The 18,986-nt window shown below is 32.1% G+C and overlaps 1 protein-coding gene across 3 annotated transcripts in view; it reads left to right on the top strand.

The window, feature by feature from the left end:
* LOC114337564 (sodium- and chloride-dependent glycine transporter 1) overlaps nt 1-18,986 on the top strand; it is a 175,052-nt gene that overhangs the window by 121,055 nt on the left and 35,011 nt on the right. For 2 of the 3 annotated variants that reach the window (XM_050659897.1, XM_050659898.1), the window contains exon 8: nt 16,210-16,447. The exons of the other annotated variant lie outside the window; for it this stretch is intronic. In XM_050659897.1, the coding sequence (XP_050515854.1) occupies nt 16,210-16,447 (238 nt within the window). The remainder of the gene's footprint in view (nt 1-16,209; nt 16,448-18,986) is intronic. 3 annotated transcript variants of the gene reach the window in all.

Here is an 18,986-nt window from a genome sequence, read left to right as displayed (position 1 = left end):
GGTTTGGTAGAAAAACCACTTTCTCCTTCAACTCCAGTAGAACTGCTTCTCCGTATTTAGCCTTTACTATCTTAGCAGCTATAATTTTAAAAGGTGCGTCTCGTGTCAGATCCTTCAGTTTAATTATTGGCTTCTTCTTTGCAATAGATGAAACCTTGTTTATTTTTGCTAAATCCATCTAAAACAATAACAACTTATTATACACAACTTCACTCTCTTCGAAAAAATCGAGAAAAAAAAATGCATCTCTTTTGTGTGTGTGAGATTTGAACCCGCTACGAGACTCTGAATAGAACAGAAACAAAAAGAACATAAATATACCTAAAAGGAGGGTCTCTTAGGCAGGCCGCACATCAAAGGAACATGAAACGTAAATCACGTTTCATGGAAATAAAACACTGCTAAACAAATAGACGTCGGGCCATTTATGCGACTCTCCGAAAATAAAAATGTTTTATGAGCATGAATCACACTCGTTTCATTGGTAGGCGGACTTTAAGATTTGTTTAGCCGTGTTTTGTTTTCATGAAACGTGTTTTACGTTTCATGTTCAATGTTTTACGTTTCATGTTTCGTTGGTGTGCGGCTCGCCTAAGAGAAGAGGGTTGCAAAATTTCAAATTTTCTCCGTAATGCTGAATTGGTTGCTCTGTATGGTACTGAAAACATCGTCAGCCATATAAAAGCTAACCGGATAAGAATGGGCAGGTCATGTGGTAAGATCAGAGGACGACAGAGTGTTAAAGACAGTATATTTTTGGGAGACTATATTATATAAAAAGATGAAAGGATGATGTTGAAGCCGATTTATCTAGGAGTGGGGTATCACAAATGAAAATGGAAGCGCATTATCATAGAAAATGGAAGGCTATTATAGTGAATTCCTGCCCTCCAACTATAAATGAGAAAATTTCAGAGAAAAGAAGGCTAAGAAGAAATTGGCAACAAAACAGAACAGTGAGCAATAAAAATAAATTTAATAAAGCAGCAAGGGACCTAAAAAAATAATACTTCAAGTAAAAAATGGTTCTATACACAGATACTTAGAAAGGCTTACACCAACAAAAGCCACCGACTACTCACTATGGAAAGCCACAAGGAAACTAGAAAGTCCTCAGACACCAATACCACCAATAAGAAAAAACAATGAACACAACATCTAAAGATTTGGAGGAAATAAATAGAGTACTAAATGAACCTTACCAAATGGAGCTGCCCATACCGAAATTTAAGTACAATGAAGTTAAGGATGTAATAATGAAAGAAATTAATCCTAAAAAAGCTCCTGGTTATGATCTGATAACGGGTAGGATACTACAGAAATTAACAAAGAAAGGAATAACGGCAATATTACAAATTTTTAATGCAATAATAAGATTAAATTATTTTCCGCAACAACTGAAAATGGCAGTTATAATTATGATCCCAAAACCAGGAAAAAAACTAGAGGAATTAACATCATATAGGCCAATAAGTTCATTGCCTCTGCTTTTCAAAGTGCTGGAAAAATTAATAATGAAAAGCATCAAGCCAATACCAGATAGCAAAAATCTCATACCAGAACATCAGTTTGGGTTTAGACAAGAACATGGAACCATAAAGCAAGTTCATAGATTAGTAAAACCTATCAGCAACGACTTTGAAAATAAGCGATATTGCTCAGCAGCGTTTCTTGACTTAAGCCAATAGTTCGATAAAGTCTGGCACAAAGGTCTACTCTATAAACTAAAAAACCTATTGCCTTATCCGTATTATGAACTTCTAAAATCTTACTTATCTGACAGATTCTTTTCAGTTAAATACCATTCAGAATATTCAGAATTATACCAAATAAAATCAGGAGTACCGCAAGGCAGCGTGTTAGGATCAATGTTGTACCAGCGTTTTACTGCAGATCTACCAACTTCAAGAACTACAATAACAGCAACCTTCGCAGATGACACTGCAATACTCGCCTCACATTATGATCCAATAACTGCCTCAAGACACTTACAAGCCAGCCTTAATAATATCCAAGCATGGTAAAAAAAATGGAAAACTCTAGTTAATGAGACCAAATCAATCCATGTTACCTTTACACTAAGAAGAGGTATATATCCAGCAGTGTTATAAAATAATCAAATGATTACTCAGAGAAATGAAGTAAAATATTTAGGTTTACATCTTGACAGAAGATTAACATGAAAAACACATACAGTGAGCACGTAAAGGTTGGAATAAATTCATTTTCTCGAGAATGGATGACTTTGGAAAAAAATCCCGAAACAGGTCAATTTTTATTTTTAAATTACGACTTTTTGGCATATACATCATACTAGTGACGTCACCCACCTGGGCGTGATGACGTCATAGATGATTTTTTAAATGAGAATAGGGGTCGTGTGATAGCTCATTTGAAATGTAATTGAATTCTCTATTAAGTAATATAAACATTAGCATAATTATTTATACAGGGTGTCCAAAAAAAATGTTTTTTGGATTAAATTAATTGACATAAAGAGAAGATATTATGTAATTTATTTAGTTCAAAATACATTTTACTGCTCTCAGAAAACTGAAAAAAATGTTTATTTGAAAAATAATCATTGCTTTTCGCTTAAATTAAAAAATGTTCAAACTGTCACGAGGCTGGTGGGTGGCGGCTTTAATATTGAATTTAAGCAAAAATCAATATTTATTTGCCAAATAAACATTTTTTTCCTATTTTCTGATAGCAGTAAAATGTATTTTGAATTAAATAAATTACACACATTCTTCTTTTTATGTAAATAAATTTATTACAAAAAAAATTTTTTTGACACCTTGTATAAACAATTATGTTAATGTTTATATTACTGAATAGAGAATTAATTACCTTTCAAACGAGCTATCACACGACCCCTATTCTCATTTAAAAAAATCATCGATGACGCCATTACTCCCAGATGGGTGACGTCACTAGTATGGTATATATGTCAGTAAGTCGTAATTTTAAAATAAAAATTGACCTGTTTTGGGATTTTTTTCCAAAATCGTCCATTCTCGAGAAAATGAATTTATTCCAACCTTTACGTGCTCACTGTATATTTACAAAACGAATACAATTGGGTCTCAAACTATGACAACTTTACTGGCTTATTGGCAGGACATCACAAAAGGAGTCAAAGTAATTTGCTGGTGTATACACGTGTATAAAATCGCTCCTGCTATTTAGTAAATTTAAGTGGTACAAAAATGATAAAAACAAGTGAGTTCTTCAACAACTAATCCACAAAAGTGCACGGACATCTTCATCTAAAAAGTGAGTTAAAAATATTAGATAAATACACCTAAATTGCAGAAAATCACTCACTGAAGTCACTTTTTGTCGAATATTCTTGCTAGACATCAATTCCACCAAAATTAATAGACGAGTCACTGCGGTAAATAATGGTAGACGTTAATAACGAAGCTACAAATATATCTCAACTTACCGTTTCAGACCTGACCAATCTTATACATAACGCGATTAAAGAAGTTACTAGTAAACAAACACTTGAAATTAAAAATGAAATTGCTGCTAGTTTGGACAACATTTCGCAAATAATAGAACAAAATAAAAAAGTAATTGAACTTGAAAATAAAGTTTGCTTTCTAGATAGAAAGATAAGAAAAAATAATGTGGTTATATTTGGCTTCAAAATCACAGATAAGAATAATTTACTGTCAGAAGTTCTTGCAAAATTAAATTCCCTTTTAGAGATAAATCTCAAAGCAGAAGACATCAACAACGTCTATCAAACACAAAGAGATCCTCAAAAGTCTCCTGTATTTCTCGAGTTTGTCTCCTTTTTAAGAAAGCAAGATCTGTATAAAAATATTGTAAAATTAAAAGGAACAGGTATATCAATAGTAAATAATGCATCCGTTGAGGACCGGGTAATACAAAAAAAAACTCTTAAAACATTTAACCAGTTAGCCAGAGAACAGAACCTGCGAGCTAAGATAAGAGGTTATAAATTAGAAATAGAGGACCAGATATACACAGTAGATGATTTGGAAGACCTAGAACAACAAGTAGACTCGCCGTCTTCAGATGAAAGTGATACATGTAGCACTAAATCCAACCAAAATATTACTGTTCATAAACATACTGAGGCCGGCACTTCGATCCATCAGAGTGAGAAGCCAGTGTTCAAGAAACGGAAGCGAGGAAAAATTAACTACAGCCCTAAAACGAGAAATCAGAAACAAACTGCGAACGCTAGAAAATAAAGGCTCCTTTATTTCTTTTTGGTGGAATGAACTCTAATTTTGTTTCTTAGATTTTTATGCTAGATTATACTAATTTATTTTTCTTCTTTTGTACTCTGGTGATTAGGGAATTTATTTATTTTTATAATTAAATGAGTTTTATGTCGTTCATATCAATATTTGTAACTATGCGTCAATATAACAACTAAAAATTATATGAATGCTTATATAGACAACATTAACTAAAAAAAACAATATTTTAAAATTGTACATTTATTTTCAATTCTTTTCAGCTTAGTATATCTGTAAATTTTTTTTTTATTTTCATAATACTTCTTTTCAACACGCTTAAATTTGGGTATTATTTAGTTTGAATATAGTTTGATAGATTTTGTACTTATTTAATCAAATGAATGAGCCATTATCTGTTTGTCATATAAATGCAAGATCTATCTTGGCTAACTTTATTGCTTTTAAAGATGCTGTGTTTAATAAATTTGACTTAATTACAGTATCGGAGTCCTGGCTAAAACCTAATATTGTAAATAGAGTAGTCGATTTACCGGGATACAAAATTTTCAGACGGGATAGATCTTTGAGAATAGGTGGAGGTACTGCTGTATATATTAAAAATAGTTTAAAGCCTAAACCTATTACTAATCTGGACAATATTACTTCCGAACAGTTATGGATTTCGTTTTGTTATAATAATAAAACTTACGCTTTGGGTTCACTTTACAGGCCTAATGATTTTTCTTATCACGATTTCGCTAACGATCTTGACTTATGTTTAGGTACATTATCGCCATCGTATGACTATATTGTTTTTGCTGGGGATCTTAATATTAATTTTTTAGAACCGAGTAGCCTACAATGTAGAACTCTACAGTCAATTTTTGACACTTACAGCCTTACTCAAGTTGTTGACCAACCAACAAGAGGTCCAAAACTACTCGATATTATATTATGTACGGAAGCTTTAAAAATCAGTAATGTAAAAGTTACTAAGTGTCCTTTAGTATCAGATCACTCCATGCCATCTTGTTACTTTGGATCACCGGGTATAAAAAAATTTAAACCTTTTGAATTCACTTTTCGTGACTTTAGTAATTTTGAACCGCATTATTTTCATCGAGATCTAGCAGCTTCCGACCTTCAACAAATTTATCTACTTAATGATATTGAAAGTAAAATCAACGTATTAAATTCCACTATTCTAAATTTATTTCAAATTCATGCACCTCTTCGTCAAATTAAAATTACAAGAAAAAAGGCTCCATGGTTAACAGACACATTAAGGTATATGATGAAATTAAGGGATAAAGCATTATTAAGATTTAAAAAATCAAAAAATGAGAATCATTGGAATTTTTACAAATCAATTCGTAATGAAGTTAATCATGCAATTAAACGCGAAAAGAAGGCGTATTTTGAATTTCAGTTACGGCGAGGAAAAAATATGTGGAAAGAAATGAAGAAGCATAACATCATTAGTAATAAAAAATCGTCGTCATTTATTCCTGATCATTTGCAAGATCCGGATTCTATAAATAATTATTTCGTTCATGGTATTGGTGGTCACGACATTCCTGATGCTGACGTTTTAAACCACTATTCTTCTTCTAAATTTCCTGGTGTTGATAATTTTAGTTTTACAGTAATTGATGAGTTAAAGGTATATGAAAAAATACTTTCAATAAAATCAAACGCTTCTGGACATGATAATATTAATATCACTATGATTCTTTATTGTTGCCCCTACATTTTACCATTTATTACTCACATATTTAATTTTTGTCTACAAAAATCTATTTTCCCTCCTGTTTGGAAAGAGTCGAAAGTCATACCTCTTCCAAAAACTGATAGTCCTGTTGACTACAATGAGCTGCGTCCCATAAGCATTATATGTACCTTTTCTAAAATCCTAGAAAAAGTGATGGATGAACAAATTAGGCAACACATTACCAAATTTCACCTCCTACCAGAACATCAGTCAGGTTTCCGTCCTGGATATAGCTGCACTACCGCACTTCTTAAAGTTTTAGATGACATTTACTCTTATATTGACTCCAACTACCTGTGCATACTAGTTTTATTAGATTACTCGAAGGCATTTGATAAAATTAACCACCCTCTACTTCTCTCACTATGTAATTTTATGTCTTTTAATAAACAAGCGCAAAAAATGTTAAAGTCATATTTAGATCAAAGATCTCAAAGCGTGTTTTTAAATAAAAAGTCGTCAAATAAAATTTACCTATCACGAGGAGTTCCGCAAGGTTCTATATTGGGACCTTTGTTGTTTTCGATATACACCTCCCAGTTCTCAAGTTATTTAAATTATATGAAATCTCACTATTATGCAGATGACACACAATTGTACTTAGAGTTTAAAGAATCAGAAGTTGAAAATGCTTGTTCTAAAATTAATAAAGAACTAAAATCTATTTCAGACATTTCAAACAAATTCTGCTTAAGCATAAATCCCTCAAAATCCAAAGCCATGCTGTTTGGACGTAGAATTGAGAAAAATCGAGTAAATAATAAAATACATTTAAAAATCAATAACGAAAATGTAATTCTATCTAATTGTGAAAAAAACCTGGGACTCATATTAGATGACTCCCTAACGTTCTCTAATCATATTTCATCAATAATTCAGAAAGCATTTTGTAATTTAAAACTTTTATTCTCACATAGACAAATGTTTAATAGAACCACTAAAATTATTATGCTCTGCAATAGTTTAGTGCTTTCACAGTTTAATTACTGTGATGTAATATATGGACCAGCATTAACACAACTAGATCAGAATCGTTTGCAACAAATTCAAAATATGTGTGTCCGTTTCATTTGTGGTATCAGACGTCGAAATCCAACTTCTAAGCATCTTGCGGATCTAGGATGGTTAAATGTTAGTAACAGGCGTATTCTTCACGGATCAGTATTATGTCATAAAATAGTGCTAACCAAAAAGCCCTATTATTTATATAAAAAAGTTAAAAAAAGGTCAGAAGTACATAATATTAATGTCAGATTCAAAAATAAACTTAATATACCGAAACATAAAACCTCGTTATTTCGATCTTGCTTCTCTTACAATATTGCTAATCTGTACAATATGATCCCTGAAAATTTCAAAACTTTACCCATCTCTCAATTTAAATCCAACGTAAAAAAGTCTCCATTTAATAATAGCATAAAATTAAAATTTAGATTATAAACAAGTAAATTTGGCTGCATTCGTTTGAATGATTGCAAAGTTTATTCAATAAAAATTTATTCAATAAAAATAGATAATTAGTGTTATTATCATATACGATAAATTTATTTTAGCATGTAAATAAGGTCTTTAGGTTACACTAGCATAGTAATTATTTGTATTGCGGTTACGTGGAAAAGCGCTTCTTAGCTGGTGTTTCTAGGAACATCATCTAAGAGCGAACGTCGCCTTTTGCTTTATTATAATTATTACTGTTTGTCTAGTTTGTATTTTTTTTTTGAAAAAAAAGCAATAAAGTCATTATTATTATTATTATTATTATTTTTAATTAAATCTCACAAATAAGATCTTAATATATAAAGCCGTACTGAAGCCAATATGGACGTACGGAATTCAATTATGGGGTTCTGCTATTCATTCAAACCTAGATATCCTACAAAGATGCCAGAAAAAAGTTCTTCGAATTATAACCAATACTCCGTGGTATGTTTCGAACAACATAATAGAAACAGACTTCCACGTTTAATCCATAAAAATTGAAGTCACAAAGTACAGTGAAAAATACAAAAACAAAACTAGTGCTCACTCTAACGACTAAAGCGTTTTAAGCCTACAGACTTAATAAACAGATTTAAATAAAATTAATTAACATTTACCACTACATTATTAACTTGGTTTTTTAACTATATGTTAAAGGAAGCCTCTCACTGGAGATAATTCCTATAAGTCATTTTTTCTTATAAGAATTGTCATAAAATTTACTTATTGTTACGAGTGATAACAGATTGTAAATTAAATGCAGCTAAATAAAAAAAAATTATAGTGGATGCGGCGAATACTCACCCCGAGTTGTAAAGCCACTCAAGAAGAAACAGTATGTAATTAAAATAGTTATTTATGTACCAAGTCAGTAAAGTGACTCTTTATAGAACGAGTCTTGATATTACGAGAAGAGCGAACGTAGCGAGCGAGGCGAGTAACAGACGAGTTCGATAAAGAGTCTTTACTGACGTGGTGCTTACAAAATTTTATCGCCAATATAATTTGATTGGAAATCAACTTGGAATTTGCATTCCGATGATTCGCACTTTAAGTTGTCTACGTAAGAGTTTGGGCTCTGTAATTATTTAAAAATAATATAAAATTTATAAAATAAATTGAATAAAAAACTGTCGTTTATTTGACTTATTTAAAATCTCATTATAACACTACACATTTTTTAAATTTGATAATCTTCATTATTTCATAAAATTAATCATCTTTAATTTTAATAATCCCTGAATGAAAAACTGGAAAATAAAGTACTGAAAGCCTGACAGCTTGGATAATGACAAAATATATCTATTTTATCTACAATTTCACTTTTTACAAAAATTTGATATTGGTTTTAACACTTACTTGCCATTTACAATTTAAGAACTTTTTAAATTTTAGAGTCATAATACTTTCATGACAGTGATGACAGATAACTTTTGCAAGATGGCCGCTTTCGATTTTTAATCGATAGTTATTAATATTGAATAATTACTAAATAGATAAAGTTTTAATTTATTTTATATGAATATATTTACAAAATATTACAGAATTTCACTTTTTGACATAAATTTAATTGATAATTACGCAAATTGTGAACAATATTTTTAATAATTAAAGTAAATGAATTTTAAGTTCACTCAAATTCTCGCCATTCGATTAGTGCCATCGACCACTTATGGTAGGGGAGCAAAGTATGCTAAATGTGCAGTCACTCGAGCGCTTTGGGGACCTATTGGGTTGTGAAGAGTAGGTCCTAAAACCAAAAAAAGTTAAGTCAAGTTTTCCATTTTAGTGGGCGCTTGCCATTTTTTAATTTAATTTTTCATTTCCAACAATGGTTTTTTCCGATTATAACGCCATCTATCCATAATTCGAAAAAATGTTTCCAATAAAATTTACTTATTTTTACGTAATGAATCCAAATCTGCAATAAAAAATGGGGGCTCCTATTTAAGATTTTAACGTAACCCCCCACCACACTCCCGTGGGGGGTTGTGTTTGGTGCCATCCGATAGATTTTTCAAAAATATTGAATAAGTGTATTTTACAGTTTTTCGATCTGATATTCATTTCGCGAAATATCGCGGGATTCGTATTTAAAATATTAAATGTACCCCCCACCCCTCTACGTGGGAAGTCGTGTTTGGTATCATTCGATAGATTTTTAAAAAATATTGAGCACATATTTTTTAGTTTTTCGATCTGTCATTAATTTCGCGAAATATTCGCTTTTTTCTTGTGAAATTTTGGGGCTCACCCATTTCCATACGCCCGGCTCAAATCGTCAGATTTTTGAAATATACACTCTTTTGCATGTACTTAACTTACCTTATCTTAATCTGACAATTTCGAGTTTTTTTAAGGATAGATTTTATTTTTCGGGCCCCCCTTAACGAACTCCCCTGTGTTAAGAGCCAATATATGGTAGAGGTACTCCTGCAGTGTACCAAGTTTCTCCCCATATGATAATCTGACGCGCTCGAGTAACTGCAAAAATCCCCGCTTGGGCTCCCCTACCATTACATTCAATCTGGGTTAATTTGATTAGTCGCGGCAGGTAAAGTAAAATTCTTCTTTCAGTGCAATAAAGTGTTACTTTACTGCCGCAAATGAGTACAAATGAGTACAATAATGAATGACTTTTGTGATGGTTGGCGATAAATGTATTTTTCATTACACCAATAATCATTGTGGTTCAAGACAGTGGCGGCTCGTACCACTTTAAGAAGGTAGTGCCAGAACTCGGGCAGCCGCCAAAATTTTTAGTGACGGATTCACGATATTGTCAAAAAAAAAGTATACTGACAACAAAAACTAAAAAAATATGCGCGGATATTTTTATCTTATGTATCTTAAGTTTATTGATCTGAGGTGCCAAGCAACTGTCCAACATTGATCAAAACAGTTCCGTAAATTAATTAATAATAAAAACCTCTTAACCTACCACCAGCATTTACTGCTGATAGTGCTTGAAAATTGTTATTACGATTTAGTCTCTGTTTACCAATTTATAAAAATAATACTATTTCATTATTCGCACACATGCACAAATTTTTGTAATGTCACTTTTAAAGTTTACGATATATGAAGTTCAATCTTCTATTTTTTGGTTGCAAAGTTGTCAATGACTTTATAATTAAAATTATCAGTAGTAATTGCACAAGAGCTCTAAAATTCTATATTAATTTTAGAGTTCGAGTGCAATTTGTTGCGATTATTTCATGAATAAAACTGTTCAAAACCAAAATTTTATTGTAATTTATATATGTAAGTACCAATTAGTGAAATTAAACACACAGTTGTTATAAATATGTATTTGACGGTTGAAAGTCATCACTTTTATAATTTTTAAAACATTTGTCATTAATGTCACTGAATGTATTTTTTCTTAGCAACGAAGGGCATCTGACGTAGTATGCTTAACGACGGGAGATTATCAAAAATTATCACCTTAATTTGCATGTCTGTAGCTTTCTATTGTGTCAGATTCTCCTATGAATGAAGTAATCAATACAATTTACAAAATGCTTTTCTGCAGATAGCATACCTAAAGCACTATGTTTTAACATCGAAAAACAGCGTTCTGCTTCAGATGTTGATATAGGAATGGTAACTAAAATACTTAAAAGTTTAATGGTTTCTTCAAATGTGCTTTTTAAACCTTCCCTCTACAATAAAACTGATAGCCAAACAGCCCCAGAGGTAGTACTTAATTCGTCTCGCTAATACAGTACCTACTTCTAATTCAGTTTTAAACCGAGTTTTGCTTAAAAATTAAAATTGTCTCCATGTTTCATTAAGCAATGATTCGGAGAACTGATGCTTCTAAGCAGAAAACTTCTCCGACATAAATAAATTAGAAGCAACTAAATGTCCGGAGAAGGTAGACCTTTGAAAGATCTGGTACTTTGAATAATATGAACCTTTAAGTCGTTGTCTATTCGGCGCTAAAATTGACCAGCTCCTTAAATTATGCCTCTATTTTCTGAATTTCCTTTTCCGTCGTGACCTCTTAAAGCGAACTCGAAAGCTCCACAACACCTTATAACATTTGTAGTTTTTCTTCTAGCGAAAAACCACCAAAAAATTTTTATACTGATCTTCATTGTTAATTAATAAATTAAACTTAAGAAATAATCAAAATATCAAAATACCCACGATCATGATGCACTTAAAGTTTAATTATAAATACAAAAACTTTTTAACGGAAAATATACATAATAAAAGCGACAAACCAACACGTAAAGAAAATCAAAATAAAGAGACCTGGCATCATACCCTCGTGCCTGGCACAGAGATTCTAATTTTAAGGTATACTCATAGTCCAATATAGATCTTTCTCTGTCACTTGCATAGAATGCTCGTAAAATCTTTCTCTCTTTGGTCGTGCCAGTACTGACTTCGGCACGAAGGAGATTCTCCTGTCGAATACTCTCCGCTGTCGGCAGGGATTGTATTACGCCCATAGTTGCCATATTTTATATAATTTATAAAGATCAAAAGAAATACACACAAAGAAATTAACAGGAATTAAAAAGTTTTGAAGATAAAAAATATGTTTCTGCATAGTTAGCAAGGTAGTGCCATGGCTCTATGGCACTACCTCACGGGCCGCCACTGGTTCAAGATCATATAAACATAAAGTTCTAAATCCTAGAAGTTGTACAGGGTATCCAGAAACTCTACCGATAAACGAAGACAGGAGATTCCTCAGATAATTTTAAGACAATTTAACCCAATTCACCTACTCCGAAAATGCTTCCTAAGGGAGCTAGAATTCTTTGAAAATGGCGCCATGTAATTAGTTTTTCTTAAATTCCTCCAGAACGCTTCTATTTAGAAAAACGAAAATTTGTATACATATTTACTTTCCAGAAATGAATCGATTCCATCCATTGCGAATTTCTAGTACCGGTCATAGGCGTCCGTTTTGGGTAGGGCAACGGTTATTTTAATGTGTATTAAAAAATATGCATACATGGAACTTTTTACGGATATCTTGTTAAGTCGCTAGCATTCTGCTATGTATAAGCGATACATTTCTGCTAGAGTAAGACCACCATCAATAAATTCTTTTTGGTTGTTTGTTCGGCAATAATGTGATTCAATTCTAGCGAATGTGTTAATGTGATCAATAACTCCTTGCCTCAAGCTTTCATCAAGTTTCTTGTGATTGTTGTGTGAGCCCCTAAAATCTTGTAAAGCTATTCCAACGTCTTTCCTTTTTAAAATTGCAGTAGTAATTGCAGTGTTGCTTACATCTAAAGTTCTCTTGAAAATCTGTTTGCAAACTTTAATTTTTTTACGATCTATATTAAAATGGTAGGAAAAATTTAAACAACGCTTACTTCCAGGTTTCGGATTTCTATATTTTTTAGGCTTGGGCTTATGCAAGAGTTTATGAAAAACCGCTGACTGTTCTTATTTCCTATTTTATAAAAACTACAAAAAATACTTTTCCTTTCAGGAATACTTTACTCATCCTCGAATTCGTAGGTAAGCGTGGGGATATATTCGGACATTTAATCAAATAATCCTTATTTTTGAAGCTTAGTTAGGGAAATACAGAAAAAACTTAAAAAAATAGGTTAATTTAAAATTTTCTTTGCCACACTCGGTGAAATAGTCGGACAAGTTTCTAGATGTGGGGCTAAACAAAGACATGTGGAAATGTCCGGGTATTTCACCACAACTATGATTAGAAAAGGCAAATATTAATCAGATAATAAAAAGGTATTTTAAGATATCTTCCTTTTAACCCAGGCATTTCCAACAAATCAACTATGTAGTGCAATATTAGGATATTGCTCATAAACACCACAAAACAGCCGATTTAACAAATCTTAGTATCTCTCCAGTAGTCCAGGTAATAAAGCTTAAAATAGGACAAAACCTTGCAATTTTTACAGAATGGATCGATTTGCTTGAAAATTTGAGAATAAATAGTGGATAGTCCAAGGATCAAATCTATATCATGCCGAAAGGCGCTTGTACCATGGGGGTGGTTGCCACCCCATCTCGGGGGTGGAAATTTTTTATTATACTTTAATCGCAAAAGTTGGTAAAAACGTTAATTCTAAGCAAAAAACGTTTCATCCATTTTTTTGATAAAATTGATAGTTTTCGATTTATTCGCTATCGAAAGTGTAAGTTTTGTATCGAAAAAATTTTCTGCTAATATCTCCAAAAGTTTTCGTTTTTTCAAAACAACTTTACTTGACAAAAATGTACCTTTTGAAAAAATAAATAAAACCGTTTTTTTAAATTTTCTTTAGGACCAACAGTAATCGAGCTATACTTTATTATATGTTGGCTCTTCTTCGCCAAATGCTGAATATTGTAGTTTCAAAGTCAAAAGACGGGAAAACTATGCATTTTTCGAGGACAATGGGTTTAATCTAATTTAAAGCACTTAAAAATATCTATCACCAGAAATAAAAAAAAGTCTCTAGCTCAAAAATTAAGTGACTTATAATGAAAAGAATGTCAGTCTCCATTTTTTTCAGCGAAGAAGTGATCGCAAGCAACCCCCTAATCACCACCCTAATTAAAATTAGTCATTAACCTTATTAGGTCTTTTTTGCTTATGTATTATTAATAGGTTCTAGAAGTTTGACCGGCTTAGAATGATTAGTTTTTCAAAAAATGGAGTTGAAAGCAAATAATGAATTTTTGTAGTTTGGGGAAAAATGGCCTCTTCTTCGGAATAGCAAAATTAACATCAGATATACGAAAAAATGTTTAATACGAAATTGTAGCTTATTTAATTCCCAAGAACTTGGTTTACAAAAATTTTTTCTACGGCAAAAATTGAGTGAGCTAGTGACAATTAAAGCTTGTAATAACATGCAAAAACCACCTTTACCAACTCTTTCAAAGTAACCTCTCTTTGCGACTAAGGATTTTAAAAAAATTTAATATTAATAGGCTTATAGATCTTGTAAAAGCCTATAAAATTATATTTATCTACTCTATGTCATATTATGTGTAAGTTTTTAGTTTGTGAAAACTGTCATTATAGATAGCAGTTCGTGAAGGGTTTAAAGTGTGCGTGAAGTAACAATGTATTTTAAATGGGATTTACTTTTTCGCACTGTTTTTGACACACTTTCGTATAATCAAATATCCTTAACTTTCGCGTTGTCATGGTGATGACATAATGAGCAAAAAATTACAAAAAAAAAATTTGACAGTTTTGTGGTTTGAAAGAAATAAGAATTTTTAAATGTCAAAGTTCTAAAAATTGTAGAGTAGAAATGATTTCCAGTGACGAAGAGTTACAGATTTTTTATTTGTTTATCGTAGATAAAATATTATATGAAACTGTGCGTGAAGTACTTTTTGCGAACTTACGCGAGGTATAGCACTCGCTCCGTTGTCGCTCGTGCTCTCAACATCGCGTGCGTTCGCAAAGAGCATACTTCAAGAAACTGTTTAATAAACACCTATTTTATCAAACTTTCTAAGATAAAAATAAAAAAGTTACGGTTAAAAAATCAATATATTTAAAAAAAAGAAAAGGAGAAATCCAATTGGAAGGATAATAATGTAAGTTAGCGGTGTTTTTGGTCATTGGCCTTATTCATTCTTATTTATTTATGTATTATAAATAGATTCTAGAAGTTTGGCTGGCTTAGAATGATTAGTTTTTAAAAAACTGGAGTTAAAAGCGAATAACGAATTTTTGTAGTTTGGTAAAAAATGCCATTTCCTTCAGAATAGAAAGATTAGCATCAGATATACGAAAAAATGTTTCGATATTAAATTTGTAGGTTATTTAATTCCCAAGAACTTGGTTTGAAAAAAAAATTTTCTACGGCAAAAATTGAGTGAATCGAAATATCGATAAACATTGATTTTTCTATACAAAACTAACACTTTCGATAGCGAATAAATCGAAAACTATTAATTTTATCAAAAAAATGTATCGAACATTTTTTGCTTAGAATGAATGTTTTTATCAACTTTTGCGGTCAAAATATAATAAAAAATTTTCACCCCCGAGGTGGGGTAGTAACCACCTCCATGGTAAAAGCGCCTTTAGACATCATATAGATTTTGATTCTTGGACTATCCACTACTTATTCTCAAATTTTCAAGCAAATCGATCCATTCTGTATAAATTGCGAGCTGAAAAGCTTCGGTTCCTGGCCTACAGATAGCTTATGAAATTTTACATCAGATAGAGCAGATAACTCAAAAGTCAAATATTTGAAGATATCCAAGAATTGTTCTAGTGCGACGATATAAAGTATTGTAGAATCCAAAAATGGCACTAAAATAGCAATTCGGCAATGACGTAGAATTTGGAACCATTCACTTCCCCCCGTCGTACGCCTCTGGTAGTAGCCAGAAACGTTTGCTTAACATAATTTAGTAGGGAGTATAGTAAGTACCTTTTAAAGTAAAGCGTACAAATAGTTTTTACATTCTTAAATAAAACACTCTGTAACTCAGTAAGAAGCCACATTTTTTTAAGTGATTTGAGTTATATCTTAATGTTTTGAGCCCAAGAATATACAGTTAAAATATTTTAAATTATTAATGAAACACCCTGTATAATTCTGACTATAACATAATAATATTATGAGATAAGAACCTCAGGGTCAACGTAACATCTCAAGAAAAGGCTGGACATAACAAATTAAACATTATGTAGAAGACGCAACTTTGTTTTTGGATGTGTGAACCTGTAACTATTTTATGACTCTGATACCAATGTTACACAATATTTTTTAGAGATACCATTATTGTACCCCTGGCAAATTCCGGAACGAGTATATTCGCTGGGTTTGTCGTCTTTTCTGTTCTTGGATTCCTTTCACACGAAACTGGCTTACCGTTACCACTTGTAGCCAGTGGTGGGCCTGGCTTGGTGTTTGTGACATACCCAGAAGCAATAAGTCTACTACCGCTGCCTCAGTTATGGTCAGTGTTGTTCTTTTTTATGTTGTTTCTGCTAGGATTGGATAGTTTGGTAAGTTCTAGTTATGATATAAATTTATTTCTAAATATAAAAAATATTCAGTCATCATTGCTAAATTTTTTCGATCGGCAATAATGATTAATAATAAGGTTTATTGATTTTAACGATTTAAGATCATAAATAATCACTCAAACTAAAACAGTAAGACACAATTTTATTCCATAACACTTTATAAGAATAATAAAGAAGAATTTAGAACAAAACAGAATACCACAAGAATGGAGATCGCAGCATCCTAATACATCTTTTCAAAAAGGAAGAAAAATCGGACCCGCAGAATTACAGAAGAATTAATTTATTAAACACAACACTAAAATTAAGGACCATAGTGACAAAAACAAACTGAATAAAATTATAACATAAGCAGAAGAACAACAAGATTTTAGGTCCCGAAGATCATGCACCGACGCTATATTTATAATGAGGCAGGTTCAAGAAAAATCATTAGAATACCACAAACCGGCATACTTGTGTTTCGTGGACTTATAAAATGCATTTGACAGGGTCAACTTAAAGGAAGTTATTCAATTATTGTACGCAAGAGAGGTACCTCTAGGAATAATTGAAACGATCGGAAATATCTACCAGCACAATACAATAGAAGTAACTAACCCAATTGAAGCTGGCAATGAGATAAGACAGGGAGATTCCCTGAGTTCTCTTTTGTTCAACCTGATCATGGACGAAATAATAAAAAAGTAAGAAGAAAAAAAGGATACCAAATGGGAGAAAAACAATTTAAAATAATCTGCTATGCAGACGATGCAATACTGATCTCTCAAAGTAAAGATGATTTAAAACGTATGCTGCACGAATTTAATATAACCAACCACTAGAAAATTTAACATATTAATTTCCCCAAAAGAGACTAAATGCTTGGTTAAAACAGCAGATCTAATAAGGTGTAAATTAGAGCTGGAGGGTCAAATATTAGAACAAGTCATGTAGTTTAAATATCTAGGTATCACACTATCTAGCTACTGACAGCTCGAAACAGAAGTGGAAGATCAGGTGAATAAAGCAAACAGAGGCGTAGTTTGCCTGAATGAAACAATATGGAGAAATAAGAACATCGGAAAAGAAGTGAAATTGAACAACACACAGAGTCATGTCTACATAAAAAGAAGAAGAACGCTTTATAAAAATTACAAACTTTGGTCCACACTTAATATTATTATTACAAAATGTTACCCTCTACATGAGGGTAAAACGGTCTATAATAGACCCTACATGATAAAGTTCGTTGATATTCGGTTGTTTAGAAGCTTTTATACAGGGTGTTTAAAAATATAAAACATACAGGGTGTTACATTATAAATAAGTCTTATAAACTATGCTCTGTTTGCGTGAACCACCCTGTACATTTAAATTTTATGTTTAAAAACCCTACCTTTACATATACGGCAATCAATGAAAGCAATAACAGCATTTTATTACATCCGAATTCTATCTTTCATCTTATGGTGCCTATCCGTTACGGATGTTGGACACTAACATGGCTATTCTGACTTTGTTGACTGCTGCCCTGAAAAGTCCGGTAGTGGTTAAGTTAAACCATTTTCGCAGTTTATGCAGCCAGGATATTCTTCTTTGTCCTGGACCTCTTTTCCCATACACTTTACCTTGAAGTATGGTCCGAATTAGGTCATATCGTTGTTCATTGCGCATTATATGACCCAGATATTCCAGTTTGCGACGTTTTATGGTTACGACTAGTTCGAGCTCTTTACCCATTCTATGTAGAACTTCTTCGTTGGTAACTCTGTCTATCCAGGAAATCCTTAACATGCGTCTATAGCACCACATCTCAAACGCTTCGAGTCTCTTCAGTGATGCTTCACTTAAGGTCCAGCCATATAAAAGAACGGAGAATACGTAGCATTTTAGTAAACGAACTTTTATTTCCAATTTTATATCGTGGCTGTTAAAGATTTTTTTCATTTTGACGAAAGCTGATCTTGTCTTCTCGATCCTTATCTTAATTTCCGTCGATTGGTCCCACTGTTTATTAAAGTTTGCACCCAAATAACAAAAGTTGGTGATTTGTATTATAGGTTGTTGGTTAACTAGTAATTGACCAGGTGGTATCGTATTTTTGCTTATAACCATGTATTTGGTTTTTTTGATGTTAAAAGCAAGCCCAAACCTGCTACTTACTTCTGCCACCCTGGAGACAAGTGTCCGCAGACCTTCAAGACTGTCTGCAAAAATGACAGTATCATCAGCGTATCTTATTTTATTCAATCGTTCTCCGTTCTCATATTCCCTCGTCTATGTCCGTTAGCGCTAGGTTCATAATGTGCTCTGAATATGTATTGAACAATAATGGGGACAATATACATCCCTGTCGCACACCTCTTTTTATCTTTATGTCGTCTTTTAAGTGATCTCCTACTCTAACAGCTGCAGTTAGTTCGTAATAGATATTGTTTATTATACGGCGATCTCTGCTGTCTAGACCAATTGAATTTAATATTTTTATCAGTTCGTCATGTTTTATTCTATCGAAAGCTTTCTGAAAATCAACAAA

The sequence above is a fragment of the Diabrotica virgifera genome, chromosome 8 (assembly GCF_917563875.1).
Source record: "Diabrotica virgifera virgifera chromosome 8, PGI_DIABVI_V3a".
Taxonomy (NCBI): domain Eukaryota; kingdom Metazoa; phylum Arthropoda; class Insecta; order Coleoptera; family Chrysomelidae; genus Diabrotica; species Diabrotica virgifera.
This window is presented reverse-complemented; position numbering and strand designations above follow the sequence as displayed.